The 14,311-nt window shown below is 39.1% G+C and overlaps 1 protein-coding gene across 3 annotated transcripts in view; it reads left to right on the top strand.

Annotated features, from left to right (window-relative positions):
- The window catches only part of Rps6ka5 (ribosomal protein S6 kinase A5), a 168,498-nt gene that overhangs the window by 61,018 nt on the left and 93,169 nt on the right, over positions 1 to 14,311 (top strand). For all 3 annotated transcript variants that reach the window (XM_051150521.1, XM_051150516.1, XM_051150525.1), the window contains exon 3: positions 6,190 to 6,408. In XM_051150521.1, coding sequence (XP_051006478.1) covers positions 6,190 to 6,408 — 219 coding nt within the window. The remainder of the gene's footprint in view (positions 1 to 6,189; positions 6,409 to 14,311) is intronic.

Below are 14,311 nucleotides of genomic sequence, written 5' to 3'. Positions count from 1 at the left end.
CTCAAAACTTCTGGAGTTACGCTAAAGATGGTCTGAATTCTAGAACAATAAAAAATGGAGTGTTTTGAATGCAAAGAGTTTTTCTTTTTTAAGTTAGGTGAGATCACAAAAGCTGTGTTTATCAGGTTATGGATAACCCAAACTGAGAAGCGTAACTTGAAAGACTGATGTGCTTGGCCCTGTAAAAGACTCTAATAATGCAGAGTGAGGAGAGGGCTCTGTCTCAGCAGCAGTGTAACCCCTCAGCTAGTAAACGGGCTCTTGCTGGACACAGCTGAGATTGTCTCAGCAGCAGTGTGACCCATCAGCTAGTAAACGGCTCTTGCTGGAGACACCTGAGATTGTCTTAGCAGCAGTGTGACCCCTCAGCTAGTAAATGGCTCTTGCTGAACACAGCTGAGATTGTCTCAACAGCAGTGTGACCCATCAGCTAGTAAACGGCTCTTGCTGGAGACACCTGAGATTGTCTTAGCAGCAGTGTGACCCCTCAGCTAGTAAACAGCTCTTTCTGGACACAGTTGAGATTTGCAGTTAGTCAAAAAAGCTGGACTCATTAAAAAGGATAGTTCTATGCATTTCTTGGAACACTATTTTTTCATGCAAAATGTACCCATATATATTCATTGCCAGACTGTAGCCATAGGCATATGACTTTGAGAACTGGCTCGTAATGGTTTAATTGACTAAAAAGTCACCCTTATAGTGTTTCATCAAAAAGTAACAGTTTCATATTCTTTCAAGTGGAATGAAAACTAGACCTATTTGAAGTAATCTGACTACAGAGGCATCTTGGGTTTAATTTTTTCCTGGCCTTTCAGTTGTTTCACCCACAACTAATATTTTAGAAGTTTCTTTTTAAGTGTCTTACTTTAACCTCTTCAGAACAGTCAGCCTCATTTTTCTCATAGTCACTTTCTGTGGCTTATGTAATGTTTAATGATCGTGTACTACAGAGCAGCGTATACAAAAAGCATAACCCTGCAGGGCAGCAAGCGGCAGCGGCAGGTGGGCAGCGTGAGAGGGAACAGGTGCAGGTGCTGATGATGCGGGCACACTTAGAGAAACAATGCCAGTCCTGGGAATTCTAAGTGCAAGTTGCTTAGAATTTCTGCTGTTAAAAAAAAGAAGTAGTTTGATATGAACTTAAATAATAAGAGCTTTGTACAATGTATAGTTTTAAAGAGCATTAGTAAAATTGAGTGACAGGGAGTGGTGTCAGGAAGGTTGTAGCATTGAAATCGCAGTGAGAGCAGCATGCCCGGTGAGTGACTTAAGGACGCACATAAACCAGAGGCCTGCTGAGCTATGGCCCCTAACCTCTTATGACCTGGGATGCTTCACTCAAAATAATGATGTGACCACAAATAAATGTTTACACACCTTTCATTAATTTTGATTGTTTCTGTAGCTATGATTAAAATATCTCCAAGAGCAATATAAAGGGAACACTTTGTCTCAGTTTTAGAGATTTTTGCTTTGTTGATCCCCTAGTTCTTGGCTAATCTGATTTTGGGCCTGTAGGGGCAGTAAGACCATCATGGTTGGGAGAGCACATGACAGAGGCCACTCACCTCACAGCACACAGAGAGCAAAACATGAAGAACAGACAGAGGACCAGGCATAATGACCTGCAAACTTCTTCCAGCCCATTCTTACTTCCTCCCAGAAGAGAGCCATCAGTCAACCATATGAGCCTATGTAGGGCATTCTGTATTCAAAATACAATACTTTGAGAATTTATATAAGAATATATTTAAACAAATTTAATTGAAATTTAAAATTAAAGATCCCCTGAGCATCCATTTGTTTATTTATCGTGTGTGTGTGTGTGTGTGTGTGTGTGTGTGTGTGTGTGTGTGGTGTATGCACCTGTGTGTCTTGGTGCATGTGCCCTTCCCTGTGTACTTGCAGAAGCCACAGGAGAATGTTGGCTGCCCTGCTCTATATCTCTGTGTATTTTATTCCTTTGAGGTAGGGTTTTTAACTGAACGTGGCTTACAGACAGCAAATCCTAGTGGTCCTCCTGTCTCTTTCCTCATAGTGCATGGCCACACCGGCTTTTTTCATGGGTTCTGGGGATTTGAACTGAGGTCTTCATGCTTGTGCAAAAAAATACTCTCACCTGCTTGAAGATTTTAATAAGTTTAAGTTTTACAAGTAAAACAAAAATTGAATCAAGAAAATTATGTAAAATTTCCCAGCACTGCAAATACATTTTGAATGTCTTTTCTTTCTTGTTAGGTGTAGTGATTTGAGTGATAAATTTCCCCCATAGTGTCAGGCATTTAAATACATGGTTCCCAGTTGGTGGTGCTGTTTGCCTAAGCTTAGGAGTTGTGGCCTTGGTGGATGGCTTTGAGGTTTTAAGGACCCCACCAGTTTTGTTTTTCTCTCTCTGTTTCCCGTTGACAGTTCAGGATGTGAGCTCTGAGTTTCTCCTCCAGCGGCCATGGCTTCTGTTTGCTTTTGTGCCTCCCCACCGTGACAGACTCTGGTCCCTCTGAAACCATACACCAAATAAGCTCTTCTCTAATTTGTTTTGATCATGCTCTCGTATCACACACGCACACACAAGACACTAATATACTTGGTTATTTTTGTTCAAACTAAAATGTGGGTTATGTGTTGGCACCATCCCATAAGCTCCAGCTACTTCGTGCCCTCATGAGGGACTGTACACTCAAACTGTGAGTCACAGTAAATCGTGGAGTTACTTTTGTTGGGTATTTTTCACAACAGTGACAAAAGTAACAGATACGCATAGCAATAATGATTTTGGGTTATTTGGCCAGAATACATTATCATCCTATGCTATTTTATGCTTTTCTGGAGTAAACTACAGTGCTGGAGGGGGAAGGAGACACAGGAAAGGAGCGAAACATTGTTACAAGGTACCAAAGCACATCAGTGACCACTCCTAGTGGCCAGAGGTCTTGAGAAAAGGTCGATGACCACTTTAAAATTGGCTTACTGAGTAAGGATATTGCATGCTACTGCTTTAAGTATTTTTTTGAAATTTATCTTTAAAAGAGTAATTTTTTAATGTGTCCAGGTGGTGTTGTAGGACCAGCAAGGAATATTAATAACAAGGCTGTTTCTACTCAACATGAAGAACATTTCTACCACTCAGAGCTGCTCATCAATGAGATAATTAATAGGCTGCCTTGCAAAAATGTTTTAACTCAAAAGTAGTAGCACTGGGTTCATTGCGCGGTTAGACTGCCTACCTACATTGTGGTTTCTGTTTAATATCTGGCTTCTTATTTACTTACTGATAAGTTCACCCATTTTAAGGCAATCAGCAGAAGCAAACAGAGACTGCGTAGCTAGAAGGTGGGCTGAATTAGCAACTGTGATCATGAGTGAGTGAGATGTTGTTCTATACTTGGGTTTCCTCCTCTGTAAATTGAGAAAATCATCCAGCCCTCTTAGAAAGAGGTTCTAAGAACTGAAAGAGTTAATGTGTCTAGAATACCTGACAAGTTCTCGGTTTTAGGTGCTTGTATTCTGCATCTGTCACAGGATCCACACACTTTTGTTGCAGACAAAAGGCATGCTAGGAAGAAAGTATTTCTGTGACATAGAAAGGATTCTTACATGCCAGAGACTACATAGATTTCATCGTTTCTAGGACCATAGCTTTCTAGAAATTGGCATTTGGGAGACTCTAAGTTGGTGGTAAGTATGGTGTATGTATGTAAGGAACGTGGAAGCACCAAAACTGCCTGAACAGGACTTTGCCTCCTCCCCAGTTTGTACAGCGGCTTCCTTGTCGGAAGATAAAGTGTATCTCGTTAGAGTGGTTTCCATGTTGGTTCATTGCTGCTGTACAAAATATGCTGCTCCAGTTTCATTCTTTAAGCTGATTTGTTAGATCCTGAAAGTTGTAATTTTCTTTCTTGATTCACTTCAGCCTTCCTGAGATCTCAACCTATAATTATCACACATAGTTAAGTACAACACCAACTTTTCTGAAGTTTCTCTGTCTTCAGAATATGGTAAACATTTTATAGCACTGGTTTTATTATAATCTAGAAAATCAGGTTCCTAGCATTGAGGAGGAATTTGAGTTTTTGTTCATTTAAAGATAGAGTGGTCCTGGAAGTCACATGGATTTGAATCAGGGCTGTACTGGTGCTGCTGGATTTTGTTTTGTTTTGCTTTTTTCTTTTTTTCCTTCTTCTTCCTTCCTCTTGAAACTGGTACCACAATTATCCTGGGAGCTTCTAAGAGGGAGAAAGAGAGTGAGGGAGCAAGGAGGAAGCCACAAGATGGAGCCTTTTTCTTGGCCATGAGCCAGAATCCTGGGGATGGACGACTCCTTTGCCAACTGAGGCCATAGACTGGCATGGGGCTGGCTCTTCTCCATACACTTGTCCATTTGTTTATCTTTTCTTCAGATCAGGTATTTTGGCCAGTTCCTTAATTCCTCTGACCTCATTTCCTTATCTCTGAAATAGAGTTACTGAAAGTGCCACTTCACTGGCTGTGGGAAGGATTAAAGGCGTTGGTGCATAGAAGGGTGTGTTTAGCTGAGAGCCTGGCATGGGCTGTTCCATCTCCAGGCTTGGAATCTTTCCCTCAGGATTAGTCTAGTCTAGCATTAATCCATGGCCTATCCAGTGTCAGCACGGATCTAGTTTCTAAAGACCTGAACTGAATCCGAGTGGAGAGCCTTTTTCACAAAGCTGTCTTACTCTGGTAAGTAGATGATAACAGAGTTATGGGCTAAATACAGGGAGCTTGAGCAGTGGCCTGCATCAAAACTGAGCCGAACTCAAAGTGGTCTGATGAAAGCATTTAACTCCTGAAGTGGACCTGAGCATAACCATTCCAAGACACGTTTGTGTTTCAAAGCCCTCTTTGTTTTCCTTCTTTCCTGAGCTCTCTTCCTCCATCTCTTCCTGCTCCTCCTCCTTCCCACCTCCTTACCCTCCATGGGGACGGACATTCAGCGAAGCTGCTCTAGCCATAAGGCTCTAACCCTTTGGCCTGGAGCAGCAGCGCCACATACAGGGTTGTGCCTCTCACAGGCTTTACTCAGGAAACACATGATGGGATTGAACCAGGAAGCCACCAGTAATTTCTGCCTAGAGGTTTATGGGGTTTCGGTCCACACTGCCTTCAGTCTTGGGTATTTTAATGTCTTTTAAGTGAAAAGATATCCTTTGTTTTATATAGTGTCTGTTTATGTTGCTTTGGTTTTAAAGGAATAAATATAGGGGAATACTTTAAGTCCTTCGTTTATTTCTATGTACTAGACTCTTATCAAGAACTGCATTGGAGGACTGGGGAGACGGCCCAGTGGTTAGAATGCTTCCCTAGGCGAATGTTAGGGCCAGAATTTGGGTCTTCAGGACCCAAATAAATGTTTGGTTGGCTTTATGACTTGCCTGTAATTTCAAGATTGGAAGGTGGATAGAGGATTCCCAGAACTAGCCGTACTGGTGAGCTCTCGATTTGATTGAGAGACTCTGCTTCAATGAATAAGATGGAAGAACAATCAAAGATGATTCTGGAAAGCAGCTGCTGACCTCCATGTGCATGTGAACAAATGTGCTGACGCATGCACACACCACACATAAAGATGGAAAAGGGGAGAAAAACAACTCTTGGAGACTAGAAATAATGATAATCACTTGGAATCTTGGACATAGGGAGGCTTAGGTAGAAGGATATAAGGTCAAGGTCAGACTGGGGCACATATTGAGACTCTTTCTCAAAAAAAAAAGAAAAAAAAAAGAAAGAAAAAAGAAGAGGAGGAGGAAAGAAAAAGAAGAGTGAAACCAATAGCAAATACATACCTCAAGGTTTTATCTGATGTCTAAAATGTTCTCCTTGTTCCTGAATTGGACTATGGTTAGCTGACCATAATAACAGTTAGTTTCTCAGACCTAAAAATATTGAGAGAATAACATTTAGAGTGAAAGCAGAACTTCATCAGCAGTGGCTAGATACGTAAATACTGAGGGCTAGGCCTAGAAATATGCTTGGTGAAGGCCGAAGAAATTATCAAAGAGAACTATTTGAAATAGCACCAAGCAGGATTTTCCCTTGAAAGAGTATTTGTGTGTGTTTGTTGGCTGGATACATTAATTTTATTTCCATAAAATTCCATTCTGCCAATGTAGCATTTTAATTTTTCCCTTTTCCCCAACTTATGAGATATATTTTTCTTTTCTTTTTCAGCTTATGGGAAAGTATTTCTAGTTCGTAAAATAAGTGGTCATGATGCTGGAAAGCTGTATGCCATGAAAGTTTTGAAAAAGGCAACAATAGTTCAAAAGGCTAAAACTACAGAGCATACAAGGACAGAACGACAAGTTCTGGAGCACATTAGACAGTCACCATTTCTGGTGACATTGCACTATGCTTTCCAGACAGAGACCAAGCTTCATCTCATCTTAGGTAAGTGTCCGTTGTTGTCACACTTTCTATGAGAATTTTTTCTTAGGTCTTGAGGCAACATAGTTTGGACTTAGAAGAAATTGTTTTGCTTCTTATTCCCTTGTGGTGGGCGTTTCCTGTAGCATCTTGCTCTGTGAGATGCTCAGCATGAAGAAATTTGCACACCTCTCTTCCCCACTCCATGATTATTCAGTGTGCATCCAAGCAGTGTGAGGAATTTGATGGCCCTGATTTGTACTTTAGTTCTCAAGAATGTGCATGTTTGGGCTGACAGGGGACAGTTACGGATGCCAATAATGGGGAGACATAAGGAATTGTATTCCTAGTGACACTTTGCATGTCCTGGTGGGAAACCTGAATATAAGGGGAGTGCCCACTAATCACTGAACCCTCTCGTTTCCTGTAGGTATTTTCTGAATCCATTCCTTTCCCATTTGGCCCATTGTTTATGATCTCTGGGGAAGCCCCAGCACATATTACCATAGAAAGAAACGGTACCATTTTCTGGTCCTACTAGGCAACACTTCTAGTATTGCACTCTGCCATAGTTGAGAGTTTCCTGTTACTGTTGGCAAATATGTGCTATAACTTCCTCCTGGAATTGGTGTGAGGAGTAGATAAGCTAGCATGTCGTGTGGAGCTCTGGAAGCAGTGTCAATTTAAGTGTCAACAGTGTGTCCTCCTTATGCTAGGAGTTACCTGTAATCTCACCATATCTGACCCTCACAGCACTGCGGATTCCCTCTGTGGCTGTGCTGAAGCTGCTGGAAGTTCTGTGTGCTGAACATACATATCTTGCATAGGCTTGAAAATTAAGGTCGGGACTCTGGTCTGACTCGGTGTAAAGTCTATTTTGTGTTGGTCAAACGAAATTGCCTCCGTTTGTTGATTAGTAGTAACATAGTTTTTAAATATGTATGTGGAAATTTTGTTATATGTTCTTACTGTCTAAATTTTGGAGTTTTTGACACGAAGTTACCTATTCTGCACAATGCTTATCATCAACTAAGGATCCTAAATCTTATATGCATGTGAAATACAATCCCTCATGTCCTGTCAGAATGCCTGGCAACACCGTCCTCTTCCTGTTGTTCCAGTCAGTCAGTACCACCTGGCCCTGCCTTCTGCCTTCTGTGTATGTCTGCTGTTTTAAGTGATTATTTTCATTTGTTTTATTATTTTTTTATATGGTATATTTTGATAATGTTTTCTCTGTCTGTATGGTTTTTCATAAGACCTTTAGTTTAGTTGTCCCTCTTTTATCCTGCCCACCAATCTCCTTTCTCATTTAATTCTCCTACTGTATTTTCTCTTTTATCTCTCTGGACACTAGATTCTATTTCCCCTTTCTTGAGAGGTCCCCATCTCCCCTAACCTCTATGGCTATTTAGATTGTAGTATACATCGGAAGCTTAAAAGGTTGTCTTTTGGGGTCATGTTACCTCACTCAGGATGATTATTTTAGTTCCATCCATTTGCCTGCAAATTTAATTTTTCTTAATAACTAAATAATATTCCGTTGAGTAAATGTACCACATTTTTTCATTATCCATCAGTTGATCGATATCTAGGCCTTTTCCAACTTCTAGCCATTATCAGTAGAGCTGGAGTAAACATGGATTAGCAAATACCTCTATAATAAGAGTGGTTTAGCTGGATCTTAAGGTAGGTCTATGCTCACCTTCCTAAGGAACTTCCTCACTATTTGTGTAGTGGCTGTGCCAGTTTGTACTTCCCTGCAGCGCTCGCCAGCATGTGCCTCCTTTCATCCTTCCTTCCTTCCTTCCTTTTTCTTTTCTTTTTTTGTCTGTTTTTTTGTTTTGTTGTTGTTGTTTTTTTTTTATCGTAGCCATTCTGATTAGGGTAAGAAGGAATTGCAAAGTAGTTTTACTTTGATTTTTATGATGGCTAAGGATATTGGCCATTTCTTTAAATGTTTCTTAGCCATTGGTGTATTTGTGTTTTCATCTTTTGAGAACTCTGTGCAATTCTGGACCCCATTTTTTAATTGAGGTTTTGTTGTTGTTATTGATACTAATATTCCATCAGATATATAACTGGTAATTTTCCTACTGTGTGGGCCCCTGCTCTGAGGAATTGATGGTGTTCTCAGCTTTGTGGGGTCCTGTTTATTACTTGTTGGTCTTAATGCCTGTGTTATCAATGTGTCCTGTTCAGAAAATCTTCTCCTGAGCCAATGAGTTACGCTTATTCCTCACTTCTCTTTTATTAGATTCAGCATATCTAGTTTTCTGTGGCTGTCCACATCCATTTGAAGTTGGGTGTATATGTGGGTCCGTTTGCATTCTACATGCAGCCATCCAGTTTGGCCAGCACCATTTGTTGAAGATGCTGCTTCCCCCCCCCCCCCCCCCAGTGTATATTTTTAACTTGTTTGTAAAAGAAAGTGTCTGGAATTATATCTGAGACTACAGCTTGATTCCACTGGTCAGGGTAGCTATTTTTATGTCAGTACCACGCTGTTTTTATTACTATAGCTCTGTAATACAACTTGAAGTCTAGAGTGTTGAACCTAGCAGTTCTTTTCTTATTTAGGATTGGCTTAGATATCCTGTTTTATTGTGTGTTTGTTTGTTTTTCTGTATGCTTTCATATGAATTCGAAGATTATTTTTTCAATTTGGTAAAAGTTGTGTTGGAATTCTGATGGGATTACATTGAATTTGTAGATTGTTTCTGGTAGGACAGTTATTTTCACACTACGGACCCTACCAACCCATAAGCATATAAGAACTTTCCATCTTTTGGTGCCTTTTTCTGAAATCTTCAAGTTTTTACTATGTAAGTCCTTTTTTTTGTTTGCTAAGGTGTTTTTGTTTGTTTGTTTCTGAAGTTATTGTGAAAAGTATTGTTTCTCAGATTTCTTTCTCAGTCTCTCATTTGTGTATAGGAAAGCAAGTGATTTTTGTGTGTTAATTTTGTGTCTTGCTACTTCGCTAAAAGTATTTATGAGCTATAGAAGTTTGTTGGTGAAATCTTTAGCATCTTTTATGTATAAATTCATATGATCTACATATAAAGATACTTTGACTTTCTTTTCTATTTGTATACCCCTTGACCTCCTTCAGTTGTCTTATTGCTGTTGCTAAGACTTTTAAGTGCTTTGAGTTTTCTCTGTTTAAGATAGAGTGGCTCTGGGCTTGCTTCACATGGCCTTTGCTGTTTTGAGGTATGACCCCCATATCCTTAGTCTCTCCAGGACTTTTGTCATCAAAGCATGCTGGAAATTGTCACGAGGCCTTTTCTGCATCTAATGACCGCGGTACCGAGTCAAGGGCAAAGGACTGTGGATTTAACTCATGCACACACACGCGCGTGCGCGCGCGCGCGCGCACACACACACACACACACACACACACACAATAACACAGCGGGTCCTTCGTGCTAAGAGCGCAGTAGCCGCAGCAGCAGCCGAGGCAGCGGTTTATTATTCTCCCCCGTCCAGAGTTCCAAAGAGCCTTCTTATAGACAGCAAAATAGGAATCCTCCTCCCAGGTGAAATCCCTCAAGAGGTGATTGCACACAGGAGGAAAAGTCTTGAGGAGGGGAGGGATGCGTTCTCAGAGCAGTAAACATGACTAGCTAACCAAGATAAACACAGACATGGAAGCTGCTAGAAACAGGACATGAAACAGCAAGACAAGCAGGCAGCCCAGTTGGGCCTGGTTCCTACAATCATGTGTGGGGGTTTTTGTGTCTGTGTTTTTTGTGTCTTTTAATTTGTTAATGTAGTGGGTTATACTGATTAATTAATGTATGCTTAGTCATCCCTAATCTCCAGGATGAAACCAAATTGATCATGGTGGATAATCTTTTTCATGTTCTTGACGTGAGTTTGCAAGTATTTCATTGAGAATTTTTACATCTATGGAATATCGGTCTATAATTTTCTTTTCTGTTAGGTCTTTAATTTTAGTACCGGGGTAATAGTGGCTTTATAAAAACATTAAGAAATGTTGTTTTAGCTTCTGTTTTGCAGAATAATTTGAGGAGTATTGCCATTAGTCCTTTGAAGGTTTGTTAGAATTCTGCACTGAATTCACCTAACTGTAGCCCTTGACTGGGAAAGTTTTAACTATTGCTTCTACTTTACTAGTGGTTTTGAGTCTGTTTAAATTGCTTGTAAAATCTTGATTTACATTGGTTGTTCATATATATCAAGCAATTTATCCTTTTAAACTTTTTAAAAGTTGGCTGATTTGGTGGAATACAGAGTTTTATAGCATGTCCTTAATATTCTCTGACTTTCCTCAGTGTCTGTTGTAATGTTCTCCTTTTCATTTCTAGGCTTTACTAATTTGCATATTTTCTCTCTCTCTCTCTCTCTCTTTTTTTTTTTTTTTTTTTTTTTTTGTTATTGACTAAGTTTTGTGAATCTTGTTGATTTTTCTCTAAGACTCAACTCTTTTTCATTGATTCTTTGTTTTGGCTTTGGTTTTGTTTCTATTTTATTGATTTTTTTCCCCCATATACTCTTCTTGGATATTATTTCTTCTGATTATAGAGCTTTCATATGTGTCATTAAGTTACTAATATGAGAGCTTTTCAGTGTTTTCTGATAGGCACTTATGACTGTGAGCTTGCCTCTTAGAACTGCCTTAATTGTGCCCTATTTGGATATGCTGTGTTTGCATTTTTATTCAATTCTAAAAAGTTTTACATTTCCTTTTAAATTTCTGTTTTGACCTATTTTTCATTCAGTAGTGAGTTGTTCATTTTCCATGAATTTGTATACTTTCTGCTGCTTCTATTGTTGTTGATATCCAGCCTTAATTCATGGTGGTCAGATAGGATACAGAGCATTATTTCAGTTTTCTTATATCTGTTGAGACTTGCTTTGTATGCTAATATATGGTCAGTTGTGAAGACGGTTCTTTGGGTTGCTGAAAAGAATGTATATTCTTTTTTTTTTCTTTTTTTTTTAAGAACGTATATTCTTTAGTTTTGTAGATTTCTGTTAGGCCCATTAACTTATGATGTTCTTTAACTTCAGTGTTTCTCCATTTAGTTTTATCTGTTTATTGGCAAGTGCCAAGTATTAAAGGCACCCACTATCACTGTGTGTAAAAGTCAATATATGATTTTAACTATAGTAGTGTTTCTTTTATGAACTTGAGTACCCTTGTGTTTGGTACATAAATGCTTTGAATTGCAATATCCTCTTGATGAATTTTTTCTTTAATGAGAAAAACCTGAAAGTAGTTGCAATAAATAAGAAAAAGAAAAAGGTGAGGAGAGAAAATCCAGAGAGAAAGGAGAGATTATGTTATCAGAGTGAAAGAGAAGGGCTTCTTGAGTCCGTTTGCTTGGATTATCTTTTCCACCCCTTTACCCTGATATGATTTCTGTCTTTGATGTTAAGGAGTGTATCTTGGATGCAGCAGAAAGATGGGTCCTGTTTCCTAATCCAACATGGTAGTCTGTGTCTTTTTATTGGAAAATTGAGACCATTAATATAGTTATTAATGAGCAGTGTTTATTGATTCCCATTTTGGTTGCCCCCCCCTCCTTATTTACTCTTCTGTGATTATTTATTCCTTGTGTCCTCTTGGTTGTGTTAATCTCTTCAAACTGAACATTTTCTTGTACTGCCTTATGTAGAGGGGGGTTGGTGAACAGAAATTGCTTACATTTGTTTTTATAGTAAAAAGGGGTTTTTTTCTTTGTGGATTGTGATTGATATTTTTGCTGGGTATAGTAGTCTGGGCTTGCATCTATGGCTTCATCCAGGCCCTTCTGGCTTTCAGAATTTCTGCTGACAAGTCAGGCTTATTCTAATGGGCCTACTATTACACGTGACATAGTCTTCTCCCATTGCAACATCAATATTGTTTCTTTGTTCTGTACATTTAGTGTTTTGAGTATTTTTTGTCCTGGGAATTTCTTTTCTGGTCCTGTCTAGTTGGAGTTCTGCATGCTTCTTGTACCTTGATAGGCTGCAGGAGCCAAAAGCTGGCAAGAGCCTAGACTCCCCCATCCTGCATAATGATATCATAGCCTGCCCTTCTCTTTCACTCTGATAACATATTCCCTCCTTTCTCTCTGGATTTTCTCTCCTCACCTTTTTCTTTTTCTTATTTATTGCAACTACTTTCAGGGTTTTTTTTTTTTTTTTTTATGAATTGTGTTTTAAATTTCAAAAGAAGATGGGGATTTGATTAAATTAAATATCCTTGAATCGTGTTTGTTTTGTTTTGTTTTCTTATTACTTACTCTCCATTATTTTTAATCTTGGGCAGTGTTCCATAAACAGATACAAATAAAATAAGGAAAACCATGTTTCTTGTACCTGCCCAAGAGTGGAATGTGGACAGGGCAACACTGACATTCCACAATACGCGTGAGTAGATTAGAAAACATGCCATTCTGTTCACATAGATTTACTTGGCATAGTTGTTCTTTATCCATGTTGAAAGTCATTTTTTTTTTAAAATTTTAGTTTAAAGATGAACATTCCAGATATTCTTAGGAAAGGGGTTCTCTGTTCTTGGCTGTCCTGGAACTCACGTTGTAGACCAGGCTGGCCTCAAACTCACAGATAACCATCTGCCTCTGCCTCCTGAGTGCTGGGATTAATGATGTAAACCACCACCACCCAACAGACTTCCCGGAAGTTTAAAACAAGACTTTACTGTACACTATACTTTGGTTCAGTTATTGTTTACAGTGCTCTAACTGGCACCAGGGATTTTCCAAATAAAGTGCTATACTTAGTCCCTTTGTTGATCTCTAAGACTACCCTAACAGAATATCGGTCGCTACAGGGTTCAGGTGTTGGCAGAGCTGGTTTCCTCTGAGGCTTATAGATGGCCTGCCTCTCCTTGCCTCTTTATATGGTCATTCCTTCAGGCGTGTGTGCACCCGATGTCTCTTTTTGTATGTAAGTCCCGTTCCTGTAAAGATACTGAGCCAGTAATCTCATTTAAACTCTAAATATATTCATTCTGAGTTACTTTGGTTTGGGCTTCAAAATATGAATCTTGGAGATCCTCAGTCAGCCCACTGAGTTTATTGATTTTTATTGACGACTGACTTTATCTAGTGTTTCTGTGAGGTTATAGCAAGAATTTACATGTCTAATAACTTTTTAAGGTCCCAGCTGACCTCTTTATCTAATGAATCAGAAAACACCATAGATCTTTAAAAAAAAAAAACACAGAGAGAATGGCACATTTAAGAAATTCATATTATTAGCCAGATATGTTAGTGCACATCTATAATCCCAACACTCTGAGAGACAGAGGCATGCTAATCTCTTAAATTCATGGCCGGCCTGGTCTACAGAGTCCAGGCCAGCCAATGCTACACAGAGAAACCCTGTCTTGAAAAAAGAAATTTCTTTTACTAAAAGGTATCATACACACATGATATAGAAGAACATTCTTTTTAACCTTCATACAGTTCTTGACTAAACACTTGAATTCACTGTTTAGTTTGAGGATGGTGAAAGAACAGTTTGCATTTAGTAGTAATTGCTCCTCAGGTTCTGAATTTTGATTCCTCCCCCCCACCACCACCACCACCAGGCAAGCAATATTTGACTATCTTCTCTTATGATGTGGGCAGTGTCAGTGAGCCACTCTGCAGTCACAAAGGATAAACATCTAAAGCTCTGGGGCATAGTATTGCTAAGCTAACTACATTTGATGCATTTCCAACTTACAGTATTTCAACTTAAAGTGGTTTTATCAGAACAGGACACTATCATAAGTCAAGAAACCATATATATCCCTTTGATGAAATTTAGAATAGCCTACTAAGTTTCTAAAAAATAAACATATATTATATATTTTTAGGTAATGATGTCTACCTTTTCTGTGGTGGTTTGATTAAGAATGACCTCCATAGGCTCATATATTTGAATCCTTAGTCATCAGGGAGTG

Source organism: Acomys russatus, chromosome 1, assembly GCF_903995435.1.
Source record: "Acomys russatus chromosome 1, mAcoRus1.1, whole genome shotgun sequence".
NCBI lineage: Eukaryota > Metazoa > Chordata > Mammalia > Rodentia > Muridae > Acomys > Acomys russatus.
This window is presented reverse-complemented; position numbering and strand designations above follow the sequence as displayed.